Source organism: Caretta caretta, chromosome 9 (assembly GCF_965140235.1).
Source record: "Caretta caretta isolate rCarCar2 chromosome 9, rCarCar1.hap1, whole genome shotgun sequence".
In the NCBI taxonomy this organism is placed as follows: Eukaryota; Metazoa; Chordata; order Testudines; family Cheloniidae; genus Caretta; species Caretta caretta.
The window spans coordinates 83,219,623-83,239,976 of NC_134214.1; the positions used below are offsets into that span (position 1 = coordinate 83,219,623).

The window sequence follows — 20,354 nt, forward strand, 5'->3', positions numbered from 1 at the left end:
TGACCCCTGTCCTGCAATTAGTTGCAGATGGGTGCAGTCCTGCACCTGTGAAGAGTCAATTGCAGCACCAAAGCCTTTGATTTTACAATTAGTAGGTGAGATATCAAATGTTGCTGTTGCCTATGAACAGTAATTATTAAACAAATAAATGTAATTAGGAGTTTTACTACTGGGCTAAATGTGCATTCCCACAATAGATGGTAATGGCTCTGAAAGGTCCATTATGCTCAAATAAATATAAATATTGCGGCAAACTTGTGTAAATAGAAAGAGAGATTAATTTGGCTGTAATCACTCTAATTCTCCCAGTAGACAATATACACTTTAATCAATGCATAAACCTGGGGGAAACTAGATGGATTATAACATATTTGCAATGTATTATATAGAATTATAGTTTTCCCCTGTATTGTGGCATGTTGTATATAATTTTCTCCTGCATTTTAAGAAATAAATTAGTACAAAATTATATTCTATACAATACATGGGAAAATAGCTAACTATGTGTTCCTCCTTTAAAGGCGTCAATCCAGACCCACAAATTTAAATTATATATATTTTGTAACACTGCAGGAAACAAAATTTCTCTACTCTCTTTTCATCCTCTTAGCAAAAAAACAGGAAATTAAAGATAAAAAAGGAAGTGAAAGCTACCTTCCCCTCACCCTATTGTGCCTAAACATCCTGCATTGTTGTAGTGGGCTATATAATTTCCTACAGACCGTATTGCAGACGCTGCAAAAGCTAACCATAATCACCAGAGTTAAGAGAGGAATGTCAGCCTGGGCTGGGGATTTCCCTGCTTTTGTTTTACATTAAGCATGTAGGTTTGTGTTTTTTATTAAATCCTGGATTTTACTGTAATGTAATTGAACCCTAGTACCCCTAGTCAGTTTCCTGAATGCCCCTCTAGTCCTCCTTTGGATTTGGTTGATGGATATTGGACCTGATCCAAAGCCCCTTGAAGTCCATGGAAAAAGATGCCTATTACCTTCAGTGGGGTATGGATCAGGCCCATTATGAAGGAGTCTCTCTCTCTCTCTCTCTCCTTTTTCTAATACATCTAGGCCCTGACCCTTTAAACACTTACTTCCAGACATAAGAGGAAATCCTGGCCCCAGTTAAATCAATGACAAAACTCCTATTAACTTCAGTGGGGCCAAGATTTCACCCACAGTGTTCTCCATTGTGAGTATCTTGTTGACTGTTAGCATTACACCTAGTAGAGTTTGCACTATTAGACCTTAATGATTATTTAACTTGATAGGGTTTGTTTTTATCTTGGACTTTTGCCATTTTCACCCTGTACAGTCTATTCTTCAGTCATCCACCAACAGATTTTTTGCCCACCAAGAGAGAATTTCTCCAATGTAAGAACAGACAGTGAAAGGCAATTGTTAAATTTCTGTTAAATTCCAGGAAGAGATTTAAAAAAAAAATCCTTTTATGCTTCAAATATCACTGTTAACATCAGCCCAAATTCCAGTCATCCACTGACAGCCATATCTCTTGGACACAATAGCCCTCATTTAAAACCTGCTTCTACCTTCACTCCAGACAAAAACTTGGGCTGTTATTTCACTTTTATTGTTAGTGATTTATTATATTTCACATAAGAAAAGACGGGTCTAGGGAGGCGTAGAGCAGCAGACTGCCAATCAGGACTCCTGGCTTCTGTTCCTCTTGCTTTTTGTCCTTCAGTAAGTCGCTGCACCACTTTGTGCCTTGGTTTACCCCTCCATACAATGGGGATAATGCCCCTCTCCCCTCACAGTGATGTTGGGAGGTTCTAGACATGTCTGTTAAGGGGTGTGATGGGCTTGGCTGGACAGTGGGAGAGGAAGGACAAAGAGTTATTGGAAAGAATTATTTTCCTCGGAAAAGCTGACATTGAATAGTGGGGGGGGGGGTTGGTTGATGGGGGGGGTTGTTTTAGGGACATTAATCTCCCAGCATTTTCAGCTCCCTGTAACTATTGTTTCTAATCCCCTTTGCTGTGTCTCCATGGCAGGCTGTCTGCCTCCCCTGGCTCTAAGCGCTGCCCTGCTGCTCTCCAGCGGGCGGCGGTAGAGAGCAGATCGCCTTGTCCCTCCCCACTCCAAGCCGACTCGGGGAGGGGGACGGCCGCGTCCCCTCACCACACACAGGCCAAGTGGAAGGACAGGAGCGCGGATACCAAGCAATACAGCAAGCGACAGCGCCTTCTAGTGGTCAAGAGCACAGACACGCCTTGCCTTTGGGAGTCCTCTGCTGTCTGCCCGTGCAGCCCAGAAAGTGAGGGTGGAAGGGCTACAGCGGGGGGACGGAGAGGGGAAAGGAGCTCTGAAAAAAATGTCCATTTTATTGCATCAAAGCAGGGTTCAAGCTCCCCTCCGGGGAATTTTTTTTTCCACGCATTTTCTGGTCCCCATGTCTCCCTGTGCCTGACTCTGTCTGTCTGCAGCTCGCCCAGCAGCTGCTGTTACAGATACAGTGTCACAGGGCAAGAGAGAGCTAGGAAACACCTGTTTCCAACATGAAAAAGGTGGGGAGAAAGCCCACAACAGGCTTGGAAACTCCTTCCATATATTCTTCTCTCAAGTGGCTTGTAAAATCAAGTAATAAAATCTGAAGTATCATTTTTCAAAAAGATCTCTTTCAGTTTTTACATATTTAGCTGAAAAATGCTTCTAAAGTTTTCTCCTTACATGTTATCCTCCCTCCCCCACTACCCTTACCACTATGTCTGTTGTTCAGGGCAAAAAATTACAGATGGGTCTAATGTTGCAAAAAAAGTGTCTGAAATATATTCCCCTTCCAAACCCCAACCTCAGCCCCACAAAATAAAACCTTTGACTGAAAGACAGAGTTCTGAATAGGAAAGGGTTTTTACTGTGATTAATTCAGGGTTGGTGTGAAAAATAGGAGATGGGGGATGGGAAAGTTGGTTTCTTTGTGAAAGTACTATGCTTGGTATAACTAAACAGACACACTGAACCGAAGGAAGGGGAAAGACAAACTGCTACACGCGCACAAAGTGTTTTGGATAGCCAGCAGCAATGTGCAGTCTGTGTATCAGTAGGGTTGCATACACAGGGCTCCATGATTTCATCAGCAGTTTTACAAGAACCTGCCAAAAGCTGTTATGCCTCAGTGCAATGTGTAGCCTTTTCCTGCCATTTTTTCATAATAAAAGAGGGAGTGAAGCTTTTTTTCCCTCTTCTCTCTCTCTCTCTTAAAAAAAAAAAAAGCCAAATGGATCAGAGAAGAAGAAAAAGGAAAAAAAAAAAAGCAATAGCCAAAGGGGATGCCAGTGAGGTGTGGCTTGCATTTAAATATCCAATATGTCAATGTAAGGGGAGTGTGTATGTATATAAAGTGCAGTTTGCATCTGATAGCTGGACATATCCAGCTATGAAAGGCAAGAGGAGATCAATGCAAAGGAAAAACAATACTTTTATTCAAAGCAAGGTCAGGCGTTCAAATCAGACACTGTGAGAGGGTAGGGAAGTTACTTGAAGGCAGCCAAGCTCACAGCTGGTTAGTTATATATAATACACACACACATTTTTAAAAAGAGACCAGCAATTTTTTATTGTTTGCACAGACATTCACTATTCTCACTCTCTCACACATACACACACGCTCTCTCTGCTATTGCGATGGCTGAGATAGGGGGCTTTCTTGGATCTCTGGATTTGGATTTGCATGGATTTTCCTCCTCTCTTGGGAATGTTGCTTTAGCTGATTCTCCTGGTTTTTTGAATGAGAGATTGGGACAGATTGAAGGAAGGCTCCAGAGGGGATCTCCCACTGACTTTGCCCACCTTAAAGGTATCCTCAGGCGGAGGCAGCTTTACTGCAGGACGGGCTTCCATCTGGAAATCTTCCCCAATGGCACGGTGCATGGCACCAGGCAGGACCACAGCAGATTCGGTAAGAAAGGAGCTTATATTCTTTATCACTGATTTTTCCTTATACGTGTGGGAGCTGCTGGGAGATGGGGGGGGGGGGGAATGCAAGGGCGGGGTGTTCTAGTCTCGCTTTTCCACTGATTGCTTAGGGTCTGGTCTGAGTTTCCTGCAGTCCCAGACAAAGCAGGTTGAGGATCCTGAGTTCACCTCCATTTGCCTCCACATTCTTTTTGCATGTGCCAAATATGCTTTTTGCACTTCTTCCCCCTGCGTTTGAGCAGAAGACAAGCTCCGCATTCTTTGCATTGCTACAGGCGTATCAGGGAATCTTCTCTGCCTGCCTGGTCCGACTGGGGTTCACGGATTCAAACGCCTAATCAAGACTCCCACACTGGGAAGCGGAGGAAAGAGGGGGAGAGATGCAGTGAGGATTCTGGGGAGAGGTCTGTCCTGCCTGAACACAGCCAGAGAAACTGGGGAGGGTGCAAAAGCTTTTTTGGGGCAGGTTAATCCCTCGGGGTTTCGGTGCCTGGCTCCGAGTCCTTTCCTGGCGGTGAGACAGTAGGTGAGGGCGCCTTATCTTGCGGAAAAGTTCCCTGGAGTCGTGCAGAAGAATAGAAAAGTACCCACGAGTCACCTTGTTAACACTGTTTACAGCCTTAAAATCCCGAACTTGGTTAGCTTCCAAACCACGTGTTTGCCTCTGCTTATTCCTTTTTCTTTTAGACCTTTTATAAAATTCCTCATTGAATCCGATGCAATGCATCCTTGTGATCTCCCCCCTCCGAAAGTGAGGGGTTAACCCCCTTTTCTCCCCCCTCCAAGTGGGAGAGTTGTCTCCACATCTTCCCCCATCCAAGAAACAGGTGTCTTTTCTCTGCTCAATACACGCGATGGCTCTGAAGCTGCCTGTTTTCTTTATGAACTTGTTCAAAGAGCCCAGCCGCCTGTCTCACATGCAAAACTAATTACACTATTAATATAAATCATCCCTGGAATGGATATAATTAGAATTCTAAACAAATGCGCTCACTCCCCAGAAATTTGGGCATTTTTATTTTCAATTTCCTATTCTACCAGTGCTAAGTCATTCTGCAGGTGCACAAAAACATGATTTTTTTAAAAAAAGCAACTTGCTGGCTACTTCAGCTCTTTTCGGACCTCTGAAGCTCAGCGTAGCTGGAAAGGCAAAAGAAAGGAGACACAGCACTCTGGGAAAACAAACAAAAACAAACCTTGTGGTTTTTTTGCCTTTGCAGAGTTTGTGGGCTAAAGTCTTTTCTTTTGCGTTACTTGCATAGCCATTAAGAATGTCCCCAAAGCAGAATCAGCAGGGCAGAAAGATTTTTTTTTTTTTGAGAAAATATTTGGTGACCTTAACCTTCAGGAGGAGAAAAATGAAATGAGAATAGACAGAACATTGCTGATTTACCTAGCATCCAGGGCAAAGATGGAAAAGACTTCAGAGTCTGTATTAGTATCACAGAAACTCACAGATCTCTAATGAAACTGTTATGTAATCTTTGAAAAATGCATCTCAAGCCACAGGCACAGAAGTACAGTAAGTCTGAACAGAGTTAAGAAAAACTCCTGCTACTTTGGCAAATGGTGCAGGTGTCTGTGTAAACTATCAACAAGTCCCAAGTTGGTGATCTCAATTGTACAGTCAACAGGTTGCAAGAAACATTCTTGTGACTTTTTGTGGCTTGCAATAATTTAACTCCTCACTGAAAGGATTTCTATTCTGTCTTTTAAGCTTTGTTACTCATACATTTTATCTGAGAAATAATAGTTTATGAATATTTTTGTTGTTATTGTTTGAAGGCAAAGATTTTGAATTCATTGGAATCAAACAAAAAAACCAAAACCCCTGACTGTGTACTGTACCTTGCATAAACACCAGGTGCAGGTAGCATGTCCTTGCCTAAATCAACAAAAAAGTCATAACCCACAGGTCAGAGTAAGGTAGTAATAGGCTCATGGGGCAAGTGCTCTTTAATTACCTCCTAAAAGACACATACCTTTTCCCTTTCATCTCACAACATGTGATGAGTTTCCATATTAAGAGGAACTGAAAGAAAGTCCTTTGTATCTATTGTATATTTTTAATCTACTTCTGCCACTTTATCGCTACTTTTCTGCTCACTTTTTACACATCTTTAGACAAATAAACTGTCAGCATCTAATGACAGAACCTCACCCAGTTCCACTTTTTGAAGCTTAAGATAAAATAAATTTGTCTCTAAACAAAGTTTGGAAACTGCACATATTAAAACAAGCAAATACGTTTCATTAGTTTTGCAAGGTTAAGATTAAGAGTTAATCATAGTGTGTGTGCAATAAATTGAAACGTTAGCATTCCATAAGTGTTTTACTAGTCAGCATCCAGCTACGTAAACTAGACCAGACGTCAGATATAAAATATTACAGATTTCTCCTTCGGGGTTTTCCCAAAGGCAGCGTAAAATAAATAGTTATTTGTTATAATTGCAGGGCAAGACCCCAGAGGATTACACAGGAATCCTCATGTTCAGATAAAGTTGGACTGAGCTTAGCTGCAACAGAGATGCAAAGTAATAATGTACTGGCACACTGTATTCACCATCTGCATTCAGTAGCCATGAATATTTAAATTCCAATGTAACTGGTCTGGTTTGCATTAGAATTTCATGTACCAATGCATTCCTGAATTTTGCATGCACCAGTCAGAAGACAATGAATTATTACAGAAATAGGCACACTACACAATTCTGGGGAAGGGGAAAAGCATGGTGAAGGACCTAGATTACAGCCAAAGATGGGGTTTACTTTAGGGTACTAAGTTTAATGTGGCTAGATTTAGAAACTCCTGAGATTTGGGTGCTAGCTTGACAGGACCCATAGACTGCGAAGATGCACCCTGACCTCCTAAGCAGATAATTAGATCCACTCCAAGGATAACACTCCGGGACACCACAGCCATGGCATCTATCCAACTGCAGCTGGAATAAGGGGTGGAACTGGACTTGTTATCTATCTTGTAATGTTGGATGGGGTTCAGGAAAAAGTGTACTGTGTCTGCACCATCCTCTGTTGATCCATCCCCAAAGTGCAGAGTCTAAATCTGTACAAGACTTAAAAGTTTTCTTTAAAGTAAGACAACGAAGCAAAATGCTGTCAGAGTAATATGATGGGGAGCTCCTAGCCTCTGGGGGCGAAGGGAGGGAGGCCTAGTGTGGGATTCAAGAGATATGTCCATAGGAAATAAAGACGGTAACAGGGTCATATTTATGGAGAATACTGTAGCCTATAGGTTGAAGCACATTCCTCTTTGAATAGGATTAGCTCAGGATCCTGGAGAAAGACTCTCCAGGATTTGTAGAGCAAAGCTAGGTCTCATGTTGGAGAAGTTCCCAGATGTCAGCACAAAACTAGTAGCCCTACCTAAAGAATCATAGATGAAACTGGAAGAATTTGAAACCATATCTCAGTTATTACTGGTCTGCCAAGACCTTTTCCTATACCAAAGAAATGGATGATTAGCAGAAATCTGGAAGGGATTTTGAATTGATATCAGTTCCCCAGGAGATATCAGTTCCCCAGTTCCTTATGTGAATGCTAGACCTACTGGGGAACTCCTTGCAACCAGGGATCAATTCTCTTCTGACTTATGCCAGTTTTACACTAGTGTTACTCCACTGACTTCAACAAAGTTACAGGTAATCTAATCTATAAGTGTAGCTTTAACGTGGCTTGTGTGGTCACGGCGCAGTGCTGGGAGAGAGCTCGCCCAGCGCTCTAAAAAAAACCCACCTCCACGAGGGGTGTAGCTCCCAGCACTGGTGACTGTCTACACTGGTGCTTTACAGTGCTGAAACTTGCTGCACTCAAGGGGGTGTTTTTTCACACCCCTGAGTGAGAAAGTTGCACTGCTGTAAATTTCCAGTGTACACAAGCCCTGAGAAGAGAATCCGGCTGTCGAAGTTTAGACTGAAGAGTAATAAGGACAGCAAACAGAACTCCCCCCAGCACAGATCTAAAAAGTCTGTATTGAAGGTTTTTTTTTGTTTTTTTTTTGAGGGGAAGCTAGTGAAATCTGTAGAGGAAGCTCCTCTGAAGACTTTGACATTCATACTTTAGTGCACCTGTTCCCAAACAGTTGTTGAGGTTTTTAGCTGAAGCTTTAGATTTGTAGAGATCAGTACAACATCTGATATTTCTACACCCAGGCACATGGATATAGTTGTGCAAAAAGAGACAGGTGCAGCCAGCTGAACAGTTCCTTAAACATTCATTTAGTAATGTAACAGTGAGTGGGATCTGGCCATTACAAAGGAGGCTAGAAGGATTATTCATCCCTTCTAGTGTTTACTTCATCTAGTCAAATCTCTCTGAATATTATGTAGAGGGACTCAAAGAGCAAGCAGAATGAATAATCAAGCAACAAAAGAAGAGACAAGTGTTGGAAAAGAAAATCACGTACTTTCATAAACACACCCCACTACAGTTAGAAAGTAAATTCTTGATCTAACCCCAGTGGCCACTCCCTGTGCTGGTGGAGATCAGAGGCATAAAGCTGCAATTTTGTCTAGCAATTGGAGTGAGTTAAGGACAAGATGGATGTCCGCCCACATTTTTTTCAGCCTTCACTCTCTCTCCCGACTTTTGTGGGTTTAAGTTACACTCTTAATGTTATTTCAACATAGTTGTCTTTGGTTCACTTCTCTAAGTGCCACTCGAATGATCAGAAAAGAAGAATATTACAAGTGACATTGTCAAAAGAGATTGTCATGAGTATACCGGAAGAGAGTTAAGTGCCTGCAAAAATAGAGGTAGACATCTACCCCAGAGTAGGATAAGTATTTGTTTACCCATCCATTTTAAAAAGGAGAAGGAGAGTTTAGTGCGTAAGATCTAGTCTACGACTTGGGAAACTATGGTTCAACTCCCAGCTGTGTTATAGTCTTCCTGTTGTACCTTGGACAAGTCACTTAGGCTTTCTGTGCTTCACTTCCCCATCTGTAAAGTGGGGGTAATAGTACATCTCTCACAAGGGTGTTATGAGGCACTTAGATGCTATGGAAATGGGGGTGGTGGTGGTGGTATAAGTACTTAAGATAGATTCACGGTTCTCAAACATTTTCAGGCATTTCTCACACAAATAAAAATTAATTAATCTTACTGGGTGAGAAAGAGGCTCCTAGTTTCTAAGATAGTGCTATATTCCTGTTCCCTTATGTGAGCCTCTCATTCAGACTTTGCCCAGTCAATTTAAAACTCCTCCCCCCACCCTTTTATTTATTAATCCCCTTAGCCTCATGTCCCATCCCAAATGTTGCTGATTGTGAAACTGCAAGAGGATAAATGTACTCAACACAAATGCAATAAACTCCCAAAGTATTGTAAATTGGTGAACTGAATTTGTTGCTTCAGCAACAAAAAAATAGAATAAATAAAAATAGTCTCATTCAGTATGGTCTCTACGTCTAGGAAAGGGATTCTTATGGATTAGAGGTCAATATGTACAATAAGAAAACAAAATGGTGTAGCATAATAGTTAACAGTTATATAGCCCTTTACACCCGGACATCTTAAAGCACTTTGCAAAGGAACAGAGGTTAAGTAACTTGCCCCACGTTACAGAATTAGTGACTTGCAGAGGAAGAAATAGAAGCTAGGCCTCGACTCCCAGTTCACTGGACAGTGCCACCTCCCAGAAAACACATCAGTAGTGAGCAGAAAACCTCTGCAGTCTAGAGCACAAGCCAGTCTGTGTCCAATGGGCCTTCTAAAAAGCCCCCCCGCCCTTGCTGAGTACCAAAGGCCTGTTCTTAAAGAGTCCCCTGTATTGCCCCAGACTGTCTGACTGGGACTTTTGTCTAAGGTAGGAGTTAACTCCCTGCTTGCTAGAAAACAAGTACTGGTAATTTCTGGATCCTGCCACATATCCCTTTGTAGAAAGCACAGAACGTAAGGAAACAATTTGTATTCTTCCATTTTTTTGTACTAGAGTCACAACAGGGTGACTCACTTCACTGGCAGAAGCGAGTCTGGGGTCATAGGAAGGATAGGTTTTCCCAGACGGAATATGGCTGCAGATTTAACCCTCTAGAAAATGTGTGTGCCAATCCATTAAGAACATTTAGGTCAAGATTTTAAAAAACAGAAGTCTACATTTTGGCTCGGAAGTCCATATTTCAGCTCCTAAATAAGTGACTGGTTTCCAAAAGTGCTCAACACCCAGCAGCTCTTGCTAACTTTATTGGAAATTTGATCGGGTCCATGGTATGTTAGTCAGTAGGGTGGAGAGATTAAATTGGGACTACATTCACAGCAAGCACATGTAAAAGAAGGGCACTAAGCTACCAGTCTTATAGCTGCTGGTGGAATAATTCTAACACCACACAAGTGTCAAGGCACGAGCTGGGAAGTAAAACCAAAAAACAGCTTATCTGTGGGAGCAAAATTTAAGTTAAACTAGGAAGTCTACCTTGTTGCCACTAGTTTAACTGCCAGCATAGCTGAGTGAGAAGGTTACCTACCCTACGATTGAGGGAGTGGAGGGAAAGTGGGACATCTGTCCTATATTTAGCCATACCGTCCTTGCTGTATGAGCGATGCACCTGACATACTGGAAGGTACATTTCCAAAGAGTCAAAAGCAGGTGCAGCTGGAGGGGTGGGTTTCAAGCCACGTGACTCCCAGTAAAGTCAGCAGGTGGCAGATGACCGAACTCACCCCACGTGGTGCACTGAGAATCCCGGGGCACACGCACATGAGGAGCCGTGTGAGGTAACGTGAGCAGGGTGGGGGAGGTGTGCTCATCCCGGGCTGGATGTTCTAGGAGCTGGGGTAATAGATTCAGAGCTGTATGAAAGGTTAGAAGGAGGGAGATGTTCGCTCAGTGGAAATCTCTCTCCCATCAGTTTAAACAGAAGCTTGGACTGGGGGAGTGAACACACTCTTCTCTTCCATGCCATAGCTCCCAGTGAATTCGTTGAGATGCCTGCGCACACACACGCACACAAGTACATAACCAACCTCTGAACTAAGAGAGAGGGAAATCGTCCATAGCCTTGCTGTGCCGTCCCTGCAAACCTCCAAAGGGTTTTCCGCGGAGCCAGTCCCCTCAGACTGTCCACAAACAGGAAGCATGGTGGGGGTCATCACCACCTAACTTTCAGTGGATAATAAATATTGTTACTATAGAGCCTTCCAGAATGTTAAGGACAGTTATCAGACCAGGCACAAAATATTCACCTGTCCCGTCCTGCAGTGACTGGCAAGGAAACTAATGATACTTTACTAATAAAGGATTACTCTCCCTGAGGAAGTTAAACTTTGTAAGGCTATAGTAATGCTTCACAGGTGAGGATTTCAGAGTGCAAGTCAGTGGGTTACATTTGTGTGAGCAAGAGGAGAGTCAGGGCCCATAGAACACCCTGTAAACAAAGAGCTCTTCCAACAGGCAGGGGAAGGCTGATTTATTTTTGTCACTTGTACCTGGTGTCAGTTCTGTTCTCTGAATGATCTGTATTCCTCTTCTTTAGGGATTTTGGAGTTCATTAGCCTGGCGGTGGGGCTGGTTAGTATCCGTGGGGTGGATTCAGGACTCTACCTCGGAATGAATGAGAGAGGAGAGCTGTATGGGTCGGTAAGTTTGAGGTTTTATAATCATTGTAATACTATAAAACTTACACAGTGCCTTCTGAGAGCTGGGCTAGCCTGCGTACTGCCCATATGAGAGTCCAACAGGGCACCACATAAGCTGCCAGCCTTCCCTAAGGACATGGTCATCTGCAAGCCTGTTACAACCAATCAAATGATTCTGTACTGCACCTGTGGATGTCATGTAGCTCCACGCATATCAATTATTCCATTGTTGTCATAGTTGCAACCAAAGTTGAAGTAGAAAAAAGCAGAGAGAGAGACCAATCCAGCTCTAACAAAACCTGACAAATATTTGGGATAAAGAAAACAGACAAGAACATGATGGGTATAAAGCTTTTATTATTAGCCTTTGTTTGGGAGCTTTGTGTAGCTCACTTGTGGTTCTGCCATTCAGGGATATTGTGGTGATCATAAACTAAAGGCCAGGCAATAAATTATAGCGCACCATCAGGGTGTGTGTTTGTGTTCTCTCATCTGAACAGTGTGTCACTTTGAATGATCTGGGTTCACACAGGAATATATATTTACGTCTGCAGATGCATACATTTATATTATAGCTTTTCAATAATGAAAGCTGTACTTAAAGTTATGGTGGAACTTTCATTATAACTCCTGTGTTCTCATAACCTTCTAAAAAATGCCCCTTTGGCACTGACATTTTCCATGCTTGGTCTCATCCCATTGGAAAATCACTTCAGCCTGTTTAAAACTGATGAAGACGAGAGACTTGTTTTGCTTACCAATAACTCCAAAATAGCTGGAAAATCCCTCCAAACAATGCTTGTAAATGGTTCTTACAGAGGAATCAGGCCTTGGTAGCACTGATTTGGAGACAGGGAAGGATAGAAAGTTCTGTGATTGAAAAATCCTTTGGCACAGACATCAGCTAAGACTTTTAGTGGAAGTTAATGAAGATCCACCCCCTTTGTGACATTCTCATACTGTAGTGTCTCTGCCTGATGAAATAGGCCCCTGGGCTGCTGCAGAATCGAGACTGTAAATGTCTTACTAAAATACACCCAGCACAATCCATCAAAATTAGACTGAGTCTACATCAGAAAACTGCATCAATTTTAACTTAAATCGGGTTTTAAACTGATTAGTTAAACCAGTGCAAATCTCTTTGTGGATGCTCCAGATGATAACCTAACTCTGATTGAAGTCAATGGCAAAATTGCCATTGACTTCAATATGGCCAGGGTTTCAGCCTTTAATTTCAGTTTAAGAGTGTGTTAGTTCAGGAATTGGTTTGAGCTAATTGACTTAACCTAAAGCAAAATAAATCCCCTTCAGGCCTTTTCTACACACACAAATTTGCACTGGTTTAGTTAAAACAATGCAAACCCATGTGTGGACACACTTATATTTCTGTTTAAAAGGAGCTTATTTCAGTGTAATTTAAATCCATTCCTAATCAATTGAACCCAAATTGAAGTAAAGCGCCTTCAAACTGAAACAGGACAACCCAGCTTTTTACACTGATTGAACCAAATCACTTTAGAATCACACCGTACATTAAACTGGTGTAATCCGGATGTACAAACCTTCATAGAAAACCAGCCCCCACACACTACCACTCACACAAACCCCATTTCTCTTCATGAGGTGTGAACTTCAAAGCCTAAGAGAGATAATTTAAATGCTTCTGTGCATAGGCAATTTCCCCTTTTCCCCCTCACGTCCTTTAAAATACTCCTCCAAATAAAAAAAACCCAAAATTTAAATGCAGAGAACTACGTGTTAAGTTTACACATTTAAACAGAAAAAAGGCAGTTAAGGGTTAGTAGTAAAATTAATTCACCTATATTGCATATATTTAATTGACTGATAAGCTATTAACCGCATGTCTAAATATATAGGGCATATGCAATGTAGGCGATCCAGGGTGACATGGTGATGCTCAAACCTTAGCCTTGTTTCTCAAAATCAAAACCTGCCACATCATCATTATTATGAGCCATTTAAATCATCCTAGTGAGCAAAAGCCTCCATTAGGATTGGGGCCCCATTATGCTAGTCTGCATCCCTGCACATACTCTCTGCTCTGAAGACTTATCTAATTTGAAATAAAATGCACCAAATGAGTATAACAAATAAAAGGAGGAAAGATGAGAGCAACAATGATCAGATCACACATTTATGTAGGTTAGTGATGAGCACAACTCAATGGTTCCAAATTACTGGCAGTATGGGTTGTTGGTTTTTTTCTTTTATAACCTATACATTAATAATTATCTGCTGCCTTCAAGTGTCATAGAATATCAGGGTTGGAAGGGATCTCAGGAGGTCATCTAGTCCAACCCCCTGCTCAAAGCAGGGCCAATCTCCAATTTTTGCCCCAGATCCTTAAATGGCCCCCTCAAGGATTGAACTCACAATCCTGGGTTTAGCAGGCCAATGCTCAAACCACTCCCTCCCCGCTTCAACCTACTGAGCTATCCCTCTCCACTTCAACATACCCCACCTTAGATGGCTAATTTTTGGTAAGCATCTTGGTGGAAGTGAGGATAGTGTATCAATGTCCTTCATGGCATTACACATGCATAGAGTAGGGCAAAAGGGAGAAAGCTTCTTCTCTCAATTGATGTGCTGCATGTTCACAGATTAGGCAGACAGCCCAGAAGGATGGAATGTGCAGTTACACTTGTGGTAAAAGGCATATGCAGAGCCCTCAGGGGTAATGTCTAGGGAAACATTATGAGATCCTGTTGGAGTCTATTGGCACATAAGTACTGAGAAAAATGTTGGTTGAAAAATTTAAACCACACAACAGCAGGGACCCAAAATCTGCATTCTTGTCACTCTTGTTTTCCATTTGGCATTAATTTAATTTTAATTTGAACAACAATTGTACCAGGTAACAGAAAGTGAGATTGTACTTCAGGAAGGAGTAGGGCTTGCTTCTGAAAAGAGTTCAGCTACTACCACTCCTATTGAAGTCAGTAGGAGTTGGGTGCTCACCATCTCTTGGTGTCAGAACCTTAAGCTGTACTATTGAAACGTAGGAAACTAACCTGCATTCTGCTTGTTTTGCTTTGAAGTGCTGTACTTGCAATTTTAAAGCAACAGACAGTCCCACAATCAGGCCAATCAAACTACAGAATCCATTAATGTCATGCCACAGAAATGTCAATATAATAGCATATAATCTTAGTTGGTAACAAGAGTTAATTTCAGTACAATATCATTGGAATTTTCCTTTCTGCCACCACTGACCTGCGCATTAGAAAATGTACTTCATACTGGCCAGGTGGCTGTAACAGCAATATCATCAAGCCCAAATGTTAAAAAACATGAGAATTTAAAACAAATAATACATAAAATATTTTTGTATTAATTTTATTTGGCTTCAGGGTACAACTCAGGTCACATTTGCAAGCTTTTCTGTGCAATCATGAAGGACTAGAAACGTTCTTTAAAAAAAATAATAAAAAGAAGGTGAAAACAGATTCTCTTGAAATCATAGGATTCCAAGAGCTAGGGCTTTAAGAAAAACACCAAATATTGGAAGAGGTGTCAACACTTTGACCAGGATTCCCTTATTAAAAGGTATAACAGTATTCTACAGTAAAGGCCCATTAAATGATATCTTGTACTGGCGGTAGGGCCATATTTTGGGACGTTGCTGTAGAATAGTCTAGTGTTTTTGTAAGGGTTCAGTAAGGAAGTCATTTTTCTCTGTGCTAATCTTGCATATATTTGTGTGTGTGAATTTAACAGCCCCAAAGATCAAAGCCATCTACTCCCTCAGTGCTTTCATTTTTTCTCCATTTAATAAATCTGTATGTTGCTAAATGTAGAAGGTTGATTGCAAATCTTTTCTGTGACAGATCTAACCTGTCCTTTTGCAGTTAGCAATATACTACTCTCCATGCAACGCTGTCAACTTGGTGCATGTCACTTGCATGTTGTTTAACGTCAGTGCCAGCAGCCAAAAGCCCCAAAATGCAGTTATGGCAGACAGAGATCAATGGGAGAGAGAGAGGCCGCAGATGTCCCCTATGTCCCAGTCACTCCAGTGACTCTGTGTCACCTGAGAATTTCCCTGTGCTGAGATGATCCTCCGATGGCTGATTACACTGGCTCCATACCCAGACTAGAACAGCCTCCCAGTAGGAGTTGTGGGGGCAAACAACTTAAATAGTTTTAAGAGAGAGCTGGACAAATTTATGAGTGCAATTGCATGATGGGATTGCTTGTGATGGTGGGGCAGAGGCTCAGCAGTCCTAGGGCTCACTTCCAGTTTACCTCTTATGTTCCTAAACCTCATGCTTCAGGGTTTTAGTGGACCACCAGCAGGAGTCAGGAAGGCATTCTGCCAATGTACTCTGGGAGGTTTTTTTTTGTTTTTGTTTTTTTTAAATCTCCTTCCTCTGAAGCATCAGGATGGCCACAGCTGGAGATAGGACACTGGAAGGGAGGACCGGGGCTCTGAGGTGACACTGAGTATTCGTGCTCTCAAGTGCTTAGCTGGCTATTTCTTGCTCCCTGTCTAACTCAGGGGTAGTCAAATAGGCAGACCGCAGGCCAAATCTGGAGTGCCACATTCTTTTGAACGGACCCCAAAATCTTTTTATTTACTTATTTTTTCTATTATTATTTTCTCTGGAGTCTGGACCTTGACTATACCTTGAGCAAGAAATTTGGACCTTTACAAAAAAATAATTGACTACCCCAGATCTAACTGATCAGCATGTGTGGCGTTGGGAGGAATTTCCCCCAGGTCAGATTGGCAGTGACCTTTGGGGGGAGGGGGTTGCTTTCTGCACCAAGTGGGTACAAGTCACTTGCCAGGATTATCTGGGTATATCTCACTTAATCATTTCCCTGGGACCTCAGTCCCTGTTACTCTCTGCCTGGGGCACAGAACACTCTAATCTCCTGTGGGCTGTAATACTTTCGTCACATTTCGATTGTTGGGTTTAATGTGCAGGTGCTGATAGTGGACTGTGATATAGAGGAGGTTCAGACTAAAGGATCAAGTGGTGCCTTCTGGCCTTTGACCCTATGACTAAGATTTGGCTGGCAGTGTGGGCACACAGCAGCCACACTATGCTCCGGGGTCTGGGCCCCAGTTCCCATTACAAACCATTATTGGTTGGTGTCCTGGCTGTAGGACAATACTATGCCGCTGAGCACAAAGACCTTTTTCCATTACATTTATGGCCTCAGACCACAGTTCGGCTTTTCCAGAGATTATAGTCCTTTCATTATTGTATTTTATATGGTTGTGTGCTCTGAGAGTTCAAAGTGCATTTCAGGGTTATTTAAACCTTTGAAATTAACTGCACCCTTTTCCACTTTTAATCGCTGGTCAGCTAGACATATCTGTACGTTTGACAAGTCTTGTGCTTAAGGTGACAGGCAAAATCTGATCTCCTTGTAGCAGCCCTTAATGCTGTGTATCATGCAGCATACAAAGCACAGCGATACCATCTTAGGCCTGAACCTTTCCCTGTGTTAAATAAAGATGTAGCCAAGCTACAACATTCAAATACAGATCTCAAACACTCCTTATTCCAGGGGTGTTCAGGTTTTGAGTTTTGGTTCAGCCTATTTTTAAAACAGCAAAATTCAGATTCAGATCTCAGGTTGGATTTTGCTGCCTTCCCTCTCAAAGTTCAAGGGTATTTGAATTGGGGCTTTTATGATATTGGGCTTAGCTCTAGAATTAATGAATGGGAAATGAAGCATGTTGCAAGGGTGCACTTTACAGTCAGCAGCAGCCAGCCTTAGGGGAGCCAAAATTAGGAAGCCAAGAAAGTTCAGGAAATTGAGGTGCAAGATGAGGAGGAAATGGAATCTATAAAGCATTACAAGTATAAAGTTCATGCATGTGCCTTTTCTCTCCTTCTCGTCACTCCCCAACACAGAAGAAACTTACGAGGGAGTGCGTTTTCCGAGAGCAGTTTGAAGAAAACTGGTACAACACCTATGCCTCAACCCTCTACAAACATTCCGACTCTGAGAGACAGTATTATGTGGCTTTGAACAAGGACGGCTCACCGCGTGAAGGATACAGGACTAAGAGACACCAGAAGTTCACTCATTTTTTACCCAGACCCGTGGACCCTGCTAAAATACCTGCAATGTACAGAGACCTTTTCCACTATAGGTGATATTTCCTGCCGCTGTCCAGTCAATGTACATACTTGGGTTCCAAGCTTTTTCCTGGAGCACTATATTAATAGTCATTCCATCATTCCTATAAACTTAGATAACATAGAAAAGCACTTACCTTGAATTCAACACTGCCGTTCCTCATTTTTTAAAGTGTATATCAAAGCTGGGTTATTTGTGGGGGTGGGGTATAGGGTATGGGGAGGGAGCCCTCCGTATAATCGTTCATTTTCATTCACTGTCTTTACCTGGAGGTTATGAAAGAGGTGGAATGTTCACATACAATGATGATTCAAAACAAAAAAATCAAACAACCCACAACAACTTGATTACAGGAAAAAAAAAGACCACAGAACTGATACAGATGCTGCTGGTAAGCTTGGAATGGTTACGTTTTAAGAAGATGCCCTTCAAATGGTACCCTGCTGAAGTGGCCCTGGAATTTGCAACATGGATTATTATGGACTGGTCTTGATGTGTGTTTTTTTTCCTGCTGTTGAGGGTGGGAGTGAGGGTGGGAAACATTATTAAGATGTAAGCATGGATACTGTGCATAAGGACAAAACTATTTATAAAATGTATATGATATTTATTTTATATATTTATTTATTTCAAAATAATTTTATTTTTAATGAGAGATGTTATGACCGGATTTTCATCAGGAAGAATAAGGTCCTACTGAAACAGGAAAAAAAGAGTTTTAAGAGCTTATTGGCAATAAAGTTGTCTTTATATTGTGGATTTCTCACTAACTTTGTTTTGTTCACTTACCATGAGAACGAACAGTACAGTGTTTTGGGTTGAGGTGGAGGCAAACAAACCATGAGACTCTTGTGACGGGCAGCACAAATCCATAAAACCCAGTGCTAATGAAAGGTGGCACTCAAAGGCAGCACCTGATCAGGTCAAGATAAAGTTTTGTTGGGGCAAAACTCCCAATGAATTCAGTGGAGCCAGGATTTCACTCAGACATTTCTCAGTTGCAGTAATATAGGCAAAATAAAATGATACACTGGGAAAGATTTAGCTCCAGCAGAGGCACAAGGATGAGGAGCTCTCATTCATAACTGAAGTTAAGGCGATACGATGTTCAACACATCTTTACCACTTTTAGTATTTTAGCAGTCAGTGCTTTGCGTCTTCAAAGTACTTTACAAATGTTAACTAACCAATGCTGCAGGATAGCAAAGAGCTTGAAGGAATTCAAAGGAGTTTGAACACATATGCAGTATTTACCCATGTAGTATTAATGAGACTCCGGTACACATGACAGGATTAAGGAGTGATTACAGGTCCATTCTAAAAACTAAACAGAACATTGAGCAACAACCTTCCTGACTAACAAACCAGCCCAGCGTTAATGCTGCAAAAAAATAGTCAAACATGAGGACAGGCAGAGGCATTGCAGAGAGAAAACACATAGCAAAACCAAAAACAGTCATTCCAGAGTATTTTGAAACATTCACCTTATCATAGTAATGACAATTTCAGCAACGGGCATTGCTGGAAGAATAACCTGTGGCCGGCGTTAACATCTCAAGAAATGGGCAGCTCCTTCCCAGTCAACCTTCATTGCTACTGCTAAAAGGCCCTAATTCTGGGAAGCACCGGAGCACATGCTATTCTGACGTGCTTTCCTGAATCAGTGCCAAGGGTGCCCTCTGTGAAAACTGCCTTATGGGATGCTTTGTTAATTTTATCCCATCGATTCCATGTCAAATGTGCTCAGTCTTCAAGTTAAGACTCTGATTTAGCACAGCACTTAACTATGATTAAATGCTGCACTGAAGAGAGCTGAACTTATGGGCTCATGGGCTAAAAGGTGGTTTTTCTACCTGCTAGACCTGCAAACTCAGTCTTAGCTCTGGAAAATTAAGTTGGTCTCTCTCTAGCTCTTGTCCCCCACCCGCCCTATCACTGATAAAAGTTTTACAGTACAAATTGCCCAGTGTCTTCTAAGCCCTTGATAACACCTGTGCAGTATTATACCCTCAATTGATGGAGAGTAAATTAACAAATTCTGCTGATTAAGCTCAAGATTCCAGCTCCCTTTCTCTTCAGTTGTATGGCCTCTATAGGGCTAACAGTCCAATTGATATTCTGACATTAACATCAGCAAGTTTGACTCTGAATACACATAGGGAGCAGGTCTGTTGAATAAGAATGTGCCATTTTTACATGGTCACTTTGTCGAGCTCACCTGCACTTTAAATCCAAAGAGCTAATAATGTCTGAGACACTTATGTCTCCATATGTAAAAGAAAATCAAGACCTGTAGCTTTAAAAATGTTTTGCTTGCAACCTCATCTTTTAGTGTTGTTTTTCAGTTTTGCCTTTAAGGAGCTGTATGAATAGCTATGGAGAAGCACAAACTCCTGTAGGTCTTAGCCCGCCACCCTTACTTTATTCCCATGTTAGTTTTACCAAAATAAGGATGGTCAGATCATGCTTCATGTGTATTATATTGTTAACACAGCTCTGTCTGATGCACACAGGTTTTTTATCTAGTATCATTTCCCCTTCTTGACAATCTTGCCAGTTCTTTGCAACAGTTCTCTGCTCTCCCAAACATTTCTGTCCTTGCAGCTGAGTGTACGCAATGCAACCACCACTACGGACAGCAGACTTCAAGTGGCAAGGTAAAGATTGAAAGAGCTTTACCCGAATGAGCTAGACATGAAGGAATTTAAT

General features: G+C 41.8%; 1 protein-coding gene across 1 annotated transcript; it reads left to right on the forward strand.

Moving 5' to 3' along the window:
• Positions 1-2,993: 2,993 nt before the first annotated feature.
• On the forward strand, positions 2,994-18,163 carry FGF16 (fibroblast growth factor 16). Its single transcript, XM_048864118.2, has 4 exons — positions 2,994-3,915; positions 11,423-11,526; positions 17,417-17,658; positions 17,999-18,163. Exons 1-4 carry the CDS (start codon positions 3,642-3,644, stop codon positions 18,060-18,062), a joined length of 684 nt encoding a protein of 227 aa, XP_048720075.1. The 5' UTR covers positions 2,994-3,641; the 3' UTR covers positions 18,063-18,163.
• Positions 18,164-20,354: the final 2,191 nt, after the last annotated feature.

Bases quoted from the DNA above. Each gene is read 5' to 3' on its own strand.
- FGF16 (XM_048864118.2), top strand. From the start codon at position 3,642: ATGGCTGAGATAGGGGGCTTTCTTGGATCTCTGGATTTGGATTTGCAT. The intron at 3,916-11,422 runs GTAAGAAAGGAG...CCTCTTCTTTAG, and splicing joins GCAGGACCACAGCAGATTCG to GGATTTTGGAGTTCATTAGC. The intron at 11,527-17,416 runs GTAAGTTTGAGG...TCCCCAACACAG, and splicing joins GAGGAGAGCTGTATGGGTCG to AAGAAACTTACGAGGGAGTG.